The following is an 8,993-nucleotide window of genomic DNA, read 5'->3' as shown; positions in this document are numbered from 1 at the left end:
AAATAGAGTCTGATGTCAAAATATTTAGTCTTCCCGTGACAGATTGGATCTTTGAAATTGCAATGGTTGCTTGGTAGTCAAAAAAACCTTCAGTTTTATGATTATGTTGGAGGTGTAAATCACATAAATATTTTTTAACTATAAAACTTAATTTGTTGCTGCATTTGCAGCTACGAAGCAGTGGATTATGCTAATATCTTATGTTTTTTTTGTGCACCATGAAAAAACTCAAGAGCCTAGATTGAAACAATATTCGGAACTGTTCTTCATGTTATTATTGAATCCAGCCCAATCACTATTTGAGAATCCATACAACATGAAGTTTTGGCACTTCTTAAATTTGACACCGTAATCAACCTTGCCTTTAACATATCTCAATATTTATCTCGCATCTATTAAATACATTTTGTTAGCACAATGCATAAATCAGAAGAAGAGACTTATCACAAATAAAATATTTGACTTTGTTGTAGTGAGATACTTTAAACATTCAATCAAACTCATGTAATATACTTCATCAAATGTTCATTTTGTTTGATCTCAATTCCAAGAAAAAATGCCATAAGATTAGAACCCATTATTTCAAAAATCTGCATCATTTCTTGTTTGAATTGCTCAACCAACCCTTCATCATTTCCAAACACTAAAAGATCATTGACATAGAGGGAAACTATCAAAAAATTATTTCTCTTATGTTTTACATAATGAGTGGAATCAGATAACTTTTTTTTTTTTACAAAGCCTATGTTCAATAAGTGGTCATTTATCTTGTTGTGTCAAGTCTGTGTTTATTTTAACCCATAAATGTTTTTTTAGATACTTTATTTCTTCACCCACAAATATCTCTTATTGTAAAAATCCATTTAAAAAAGATGATTTGACATTCAACTACTGACCCCAATTTAATTGTATCTAATATGAACATAGGTGCAAACATGTCACAATAATCAATGTGCATACCCTTTAACCACAAGTCTGACCTTGTATTTATTATATTTATTAATTAAGCAATCAACATTGGTATTGTCTGTCGTGATAGGTCTCTCATGTAATCAATACTGTTTTTTTTTCTTTTCATTTTCAAAAATTAGCGGCTGTTTTAAATCGCTACAAATGTTTACTATTCATTTAGTGATGATTTCAAATTGTTGCATTTTATTGTTTATTTTGTGACGGTTTCAAACCGCTGCAAATATTTTACTATTCATTTTGTGGCGGTTTCAAAGAGTCAAAAAACTTTTACTATTCACTTTGTGACAGTTTGAAACCGTCGCTAAATGTTAAAAATAAAAAACGTACCACATTGCTTACGTGAGAGACCTTAATAGGTCTCTCACCGTAGCCTGACCCATCAACATTAAGCTTTGTTATAAAAACTCATTTAACACCAATAACCTTTCTATCTTCAAGCTTTTTAGCCAATTCCTATGTTTTTTCATCATTGACATCTCCTCATCCATTTCATTTTTTTCATTTTGCATTTTTTAGATCTTCCTCAAAGCAAACAGGTTCACATATTGCTACATTATATCTTTGATAGATGTCTAACAACAACCTTGTGCCTCTAATGGAAGGACAGTCTTCTAATTAATTCAGACAAAACTCAATTGTTCGCTTATACTAGTAAATCTCATCAATAGGGAACCACATATTTTTTCAGTAGATTCTTTCAATCCCATTGCGATCTTCATTGCAATGCACATCTCTAGTGGTAGACATATTTCCAGTTTGAAGATGATACACTTTGTAGGAATTTGAAACTGAACTATATCTCACAAAAATACTTAAAATTGCTGTCTTGTGAAGTTTGTCATGCTTAACCTTTGAAACATGTGCAAAACAAATACAACCTAACACTTTAAGAAAGGTTAGTGAAATCTTATACCCATAACAATTTTTAAAAAGAGTTTTATCTTTCAAAGTCTTATAGTTGGAAGTCTATTTTGAAAAAAAAATGTGTTTATCGCTTTTGCCAAAAAACTATTTAGGTCATTCATTTTCGTACAACATACATCTATCTTATTATTGATCTCTTTCTCCTTTCACTAACTTTATTTTTCTCTAAAGTGTAAAGGGTCTTCAGTTGATGTTTAATTCTAATCTCTTCACAAAATAAATTAAATTGTGTTGACATGTATTCCTTGGCATTATCAGCCTTAAAATTGAATTTTTGAGTCATTTTGAATTTCAACCATCTTCTTGAAGTTTATAAAAACTCTGGCCACTTCATACTTGAATTTCGAGAAAAAAATATAGGCTACCTAACATGTAACGATTGAATTATTTGAAGTTTTGCAACATATGTGTGAATGAGCTGCAGATTTTGAGTGACTCTTGAAATTGTTTTAAGAAATGGAATTTTAGTTTACTTACCAAAGTGCCAAGCATTACATTTTGGCAAACAATAAAAAAATATGAGATATTTGATTGAACTCTAGTTTGGTCGAAGGGTAGCTTCTTGCTTCGACAGTTTGACAGGGTTAAGCATTAAGTCGAAGGTTGTTCACATGCTGATGTCGAAGTGTGCATGTTGTAGTCGAAGATGGGTCTAGCATGCAGGTGTCGAAGATGCTAGGGTTATTAGCATATTAAATTAGGTTTTAGTGTTTAAACCCTAATTTGTTAAGTTAGCTTGTTTATTAAGTTAGTTTGTGTAACGGGCCTTGTGGAAAACGCCTATTAGTTAGTATGTTAGGTTTTATTATAAATAACATACTAGCCTCTCATCATTGCATACTGCAAATCCTAATTTAGGGTGAGAGGGTTATTTGTTATTCTTGTAACTTGTAATCTTGATTAAAGAAAAAGGAAAGAATAGCAGTTATAACCAATCCTAATTGTTGTTCTTCTTGTTTTACCATCTTTTCTAACCCTTTGTGAGTTTCTTGCCGCCAAGAAGAAACTATTTATACTTTGTTTACGATATCGTTTTTCACAACAAAAAATATTTATAGACCTTTTATCATATCTTTATTCTCCATCCTCAACTTTCTTTGAATATGACAATGACCGAGTCACTAATGCCAAAGTTCAGTGAGCCTGACTTGAGTGAAATTGTAAGCCTCAGTCAAACATATTCTTCCTTTAAATAGTCCCGTATTGTTTTTGGGGTTTTAAGGGTCATAACTTTTTTAAGGATTATTGGTGAAACACCACTAAGAGACATGATCCCACCTTTTTCATCTTGGTTTTTCCTCTTTGTGATTTTTTATTTGAGCCACAATCACATTGTTCGCCTTCAGAGGAACTTCATAATCCTCTTCCATTGCTTCCTAGAGGTCTAATTCATCCAGAAAATACGTCATTTTAGTTATCCGAAATTCATAGTTGTCTCCATCAAAGATTGGAGGAGCAGTATGTGAGAAACTTGCTCCAATTTCCATTTTTACTCGTTCCGTAAGAAGATAACTTTGATACTAATTTTTTGGTTGATAGTATAAAAGAAAAGATGAACGACACATATATAAGAAAAACATGTAAGTAAAAATAAAAAAGAATATTTATTTTATTGGCTGAAACAATACACTTATAAGGTTTTATGTCATAACACAATTACATCACCACTAAATTAAAAAGTGAAATAGACAAAAGATAATTTCTCATTCCATCTCTATACCTTTTCAGGGGCTTCTGGCGCAATTCCTTTTTTATCTCTAGAATTCAGAGATGCATCTCCGAATGCACCACATTTTATTTTTTAGAGGTGTTTTCAGAGATGCATCTCCGAAGACACCACATTTCATTTTTAAAGGTGTTTTCAGAGATGCATCTCCGAAATATTCCCTGTTTGTTTTTTTAAACAATTTGAAAATGCATTTCTGAATTATGCAAAACCAAAAGCATAAATTAATTTGGCAGAATCATCACCATTAAAAGTTAAAATCAATTAAATCAGTAAAAGCAAGCAGCGGTAAAATGTTTAATAGATATATTATATATGTATTGAATCGTATAAAATTTACATTATGCACGACAATACATACAAAAAATGGTTGGACTAAATTCTAAAATATACCAAACAAACCGGTTCTTTCTTCGACTTCTCCCTATTTGATTCTTTTTCAATCTCCGTCAACTTCGTGAATTCTTCAATTCTTTTCAAATAAGTGATCCGACAAACTTTCCGCCTTTTTTGTGGAATGTGCCGTCCACTCCACTATCGTAGCTAGAATAGGACACCCCGATTTCAAATAAACCTGAACAAAATAGAGCCATATAAAATACCCAATACAAATGATGCGGTCGGATGGATCCTTAGAGGGGCGACTCCAAAGTGAAAAAAATGTCTCTGAAAAACCACATCTCATCAAATTGATACGCACCTTGTCATACGCACTTGCTAAAGATGACCCATTTCAAAGAAGCACATCCACTTTTTAGGTGGTGCGGAACCGGTAACACATGGAATAAGAGTATTGTGAATTATATATATATATATATATATATATATATATATATATATATATATATATATATATATATAAATATTTATTTATATATATATATATATTTATATTTATATTTATTTATATATATTTATATATATATTTATATATATATATATATATATATATATATATATATATATATATATATATATATAACAAATATATAATAGTAAATTTAATAATATATTTTAACTAATATTTCATTTAAACATTGAAATATATTAATATTGGAAAAATATTTTAAAAAATGTGTTTTATAAAAATGATTATGTAGCTTAAAAAATATTTAATTAATATGGTTAATTTTTCTATTTAGAGCATAAAATAGTACATATATTAATAGCACTATTTAATTATGCTAATAATAAAATAATAAACTAATTATACACTAAATATATAAATTAATTTCATTAATAGTGATAATAATACCAAAATCATTTAATAATACATTTTTATTAATTGATTTTATGTCTTGAGTTTTTTAATTATCAAAATCATTTTTTTCTGTTGTAAGGAGGCTCAGGAGGAGAGCCGAAGTCTGAAAACAAAAAACTACAAGATTACCTCCGATAGACCGATAAAATTTTGAAGTCATCTAGAAAACTCTTCGAAATACAATTCGGAACCACCTAACAAATGTCAATATTCCCTCGAATGGTCTTCTTCCATTTCGCTAATCTCTGGACACCTATTACCTTCCCTAAACATTTAATTTTGTTAGAATGGAAAAAGATTCAGTAATATTATACTTATCCTGCCCTATATGCAATATAATATTAAAAGATTATGAATTTGAAGAAAAAATTAGCGAAATGACAAAATTTACAATTTTATTATAGGCGATTTTTGATTTTTCCCTGTAAATGTTTTTTAATTAATTTTAATCCCATGTAATATTCATCTTTTTAAATTATTTAAATATTATTAAATTATAAAATTCCAAAATATTTATTAATGCTAACAAATTTTTTAACTCACACATTAATTAAACTAATTTTTTATTTTAAGTAAAAAAAAATCAGAAAAAAACATGAAACAAGAATTGAAACATGATAGATAAAGTTGGGCCTAATCCTAATCCTATGTTCACATCACAAGTACATGTTTGTGTGTTTTTGTTGAGCCCAGATATATTTGCATCCATTCTTTGGATATTGTTTTTCTTTCACTTCTTTCTTTTTCCACCGGTGACTCACATTCTTCCTTCTCTCCGGTAACAAAACCAAATCGGAGAAACAAGATATGGGTGTTGATTACTATAAAGTCCTTCAGATAGATCGTAATGCCAAAGAGGATGATCTCAAGAAGGCTTATCGCAAACTTGCTATGAAATGGCATCCTGATAAGAACCCTAACAACAAAAAAGATGCTGAAGCCAAATTCAAGCAAATCTCTGAAGCTTATGATGTATGTTGTTTTTTTATTAAACCTTAATTTGTGTTTTCTAGGTTTAGTTTATATAATGTTGTTGGGTTGTGATATTTTTTTGTAAAGTTTTGATTTTTGGGGTTTTGGGTGTGGGAAAGTTTGTGTTTTTATTGTGATTTTGGATCATTTGGAGATTTGGGGTTTTAGGGCTAGGTTTTGAATGATGGGGTGTTTGATTTTTGTGTTTTTGTTTTGGTTTAGAATCATTGGAATATTGGGGGTGCAATTTGGAATGATGGGGTGTTTGATTTTGTGTATTATGATTATTTGAGATGGTGGGATGTTTTGGGGGTTATAATTTGAAATGTTGGGGTGTTTGATTATTGTTTTCTTGTGATTTAGAATCATTTTTGGAATCGCCGGTTTTTGCTAGGGATTGATTGTTGTTTTCTTGTGATTTAGAATCATTTTTGGAATCGTCGGTTTTGATTTTTGAATAGGTTTTGAGTGATCCTCAAAAGAGAGCTGTGTATGATCAGTATGGTGAGGAGGGGTTGAAGGGGCAGATGCCTCCTCCTGGTGCAGGTGGATTTTCAGAAGCCAGCGATGGTGGACCGACGACGTTCCGGTTCAATCCGAGAAGTCCTGATGACATATTTTCAGAGTTTTTCGGGTTTGCAAAACCGTTCGGTGGAATGGGTGATATGGGTGGTATGGGTAGTATGGGTGGTCATCCCGGTACATCCGGCTTTCCGAGGGGAATGTTTAGGGATGACATTTTCTCCTCATTAAGGAATGCAACAACTGGTGAAGGATCTGGCAATGTGCCGAGAAAAAGTGCACCGATAGAGAGAACACTGCCTTGCGGTTTGGAGGATTTGTATAAAGGAACCACCAAAAAAATGAAGATTTCTAGAGATGTTTCTGATTCTAGTGGGTGAGCTTTCAACTTTTTCCCATATTAACCTATCTGCGTTGGTTTTATTGCAATGATTTAGAATTTAGAATTCAATGTTTGGTTTGACGACTCTCTTTTTTTATGTGTTAATCTATGTTGTTAATCTATGCAACTGCGGAATAGCCATTATTGCAAAGACAAAATCAATGGACAAAAGTGCATGAAATTAAAGGGACTTTCATACTTAATAATTAAATAACCTAAAGTACATAGCAAAAAAGCTTAAACAGAAAAGTAAACTATAATAAAACTGAACCAAAAGTAGGAATAACATAACGAGTGTTACTTAGCAGTGTTGTTGATGGCAGAAGGTGGTCCATGGCAAAGAACCGAAATCCTGTCATAATGGCTGCTTTGCAGCGCCGTTATAATGGATTATTATGGAATAACTTGCAATATCGGCCAATATTTACCATTGCAGCAAGCTCAAAAACCGCCATGGCGGATTTTTTTTATAACACTCTTACTTATTAAGAACGTAATAAAATGAAGAACTTAAGTTTACTCTTAAAAGTGTCCGAATTGGCAAGGGTTTGATAAAGGTGTTTGAGAAATTTCGTCCCAAAACCCTAATAGCGATTGCAATAGCGGCTGCTACACCCGCTATTGTTGACTGCAGATTATGGGCCAAAAGTGTCGCGCTGAACCCTACCACCGCTCTGCTATAGCGCACTAGTGACAACATAGGTGCTGATGTAGCACCTACAATTTTGATTGAATGAGTGTCTAGTGTCCAACTCATGTCAGTGTTCGACACAACACTAACGCATGTAAATATACAATTTATTCCATTTTCTAATTATCATAAATGTTGTATCCGGTGTTCGTGTCTATGGTTCTCCATAATATTATTGGCCATGATCATTTTCATTTTCGTAGTGTTTATTTGCTGTTATATATGCATGCTCCTAATAAGCAATTTATCATTCGCATCATTCGTTCAAACTAGTTAGTTGTGATGTAACTATTTAGAATGTGTTGTGCAATAAGACATGTTCAACCGAAAATTTGAAACTTATACCAAACTTGTTATGCGAAAGTTTGAAACTTTACCAATTAGACGTGTTTAAATGCTATGCATATGGTCTCAAGCCCAGATAAAAAGAGATGATTGTGTTTGGCAGTCGACAATTAACGTAAAACTTTATCGAATCTCTATGCATAATATTTCTTGATGTTTTCTTATTATGTAGGAGGCCTACTACAGTAGAGGAAATTCTAACCATTGAGATCAAGCCAGGTTGGAAGAAAGGAACAAAAATAACTTTTCCCGAAAAGGGAAATGAACAAAAAGGACTTATCCCCGCGGACCTTGTTTTCATCATCGACGAGAAGCCTCATAGTGTCTTCAAAAGGGATGGCAACGATCTTGTTGTCACTCAGAAGATCACTCTTGTAGAAGCTCTGACAGGTTACACAGCGCAAATAACAACCCTTGACGGAAGGAATCTCACAGTCCCCGTCAACACGATTATCAGTCCATCGTACGAAGAAGTTGTTAAAGGAGAAGGTATGCCGATTCCTAAAGAACCTTCCAAAAGGGGAAACTTGAGAATCAAGTTCAACGTAAAGTTTCCGTCTAGACTTACATCAGAACAGAAGACCGGCATCAAGCGATTATTGACATAAACATCTACGGAAACATTGGTAGGGATGGATACCTACCTATCCCTCTATCATATACGGAAAAATGTGTTAGATTTGGAATTTAATTTTATTTGCGGTTTTCAATCAATTGGAAATTCGTGGCTTTTGTGAACTAGTTTTCGACTGGGAACAGTTTATTAGAAGGTTGTTATTTGTTTGTTGTTTCATAGTTTCTGATCTTCTGAGTGAATAATTTCTCTTAATCACTGGCCTACTTGTTTCTGTGAAAAGTTTTGCTGGAATTCTATTTCTGTATTTGCTTATGATCGTTGGATCAAGATGAGATAGTCGGGATTTTAAATTTGGTGTACGAATGTTTTATGCTCCGTTCGATATTGATACAACGGCAATCTAATGTCTTGACCGCATAAATGCAGGAATATCTAATTGCATATAATGTCTTCTTAAACCAACTCAGTTGGGTTCGAATTTACGATACTTGGAAAAAATATGGAGAATGTAATGGATTTGTGGCATGGATATTGAGCAAAATGTAATATAGCTTGAAACTGAATCTAGTTTTTTTTTTTTTTTGACAGGTGAAAAAATCTGTACACTACTTTTCTAATTAG

General features: G+C 32.1%; 1 protein-coding gene across 1 annotated transcript; it reads left to right on the top strand.

Annotated features, from left to right (window-relative positions):
• Nucleotides 1–5,568: 5,568 nt before the first annotated feature.
• On the top strand, nucleotides 5,569–8,722 carry LOC131601325 (uncharacterized). The gene is made up of 3 exons (XM_058873108.1): nucleotides 5,569–5,855; nucleotides 6,317–6,753; nucleotides 7,968–8,722. Exons 1-3 carry the CDS (start codon nucleotides 5,691–5,693, stop codon nucleotides 8,401–8,403), a joined length of 1,038 nt encoding a protein of 345 aa, XP_058729091.1. The 5' UTR covers nucleotides 5,569–5,690; the 3' UTR covers nucleotides 8,404–8,722.
• The last annotated feature ends 271 nt before the right edge of the window (nucleotides 8,723–8,993 follow it).

This window comes from Vicia villosa, linkage group LG5, assembly GCF_029867415.1.
Source record: "Vicia villosa cultivar HV-30 ecotype Madison, WI linkage group LG5, Vvil1.0, whole genome shotgun sequence".
In the NCBI taxonomy this organism is placed as follows: domain Eukaryota; kingdom Viridiplantae; phylum Streptophyta; class Magnoliopsida; order Fabales; family Fabaceae; genus Vicia; species Vicia villosa.
Note: the sequence above shows the minus strand (reverse complement) of the source record. Positions and strands in the feature narration are given on the sequence as shown.

Excerpts from the sequence above, each read along its gene's own strand:
- LOC131601325 (XM_058873108.1), top strand. The coding sequence starts at position 5,691 with ATGGGTGTTGATTACTATAAAGTCCTTCAGATAGATCGTAATGCCAAA. Across the intron at positions 5,856-6,316 it reads AAATCTCTGAAGCTTATGAT|GTTTTGAGTGATCCTCAAAA; the intron begins GTATGTTGTTTT and ends ATTTTTGAATAG. Across the intron at positions 6,754-7,967 it reads GATGTTTCTGATTCTAGTGG|GAGGCCTACTACAGTAGAGG; the intron begins GTGAGCTTTCAA and ends CTTATTATGTAG.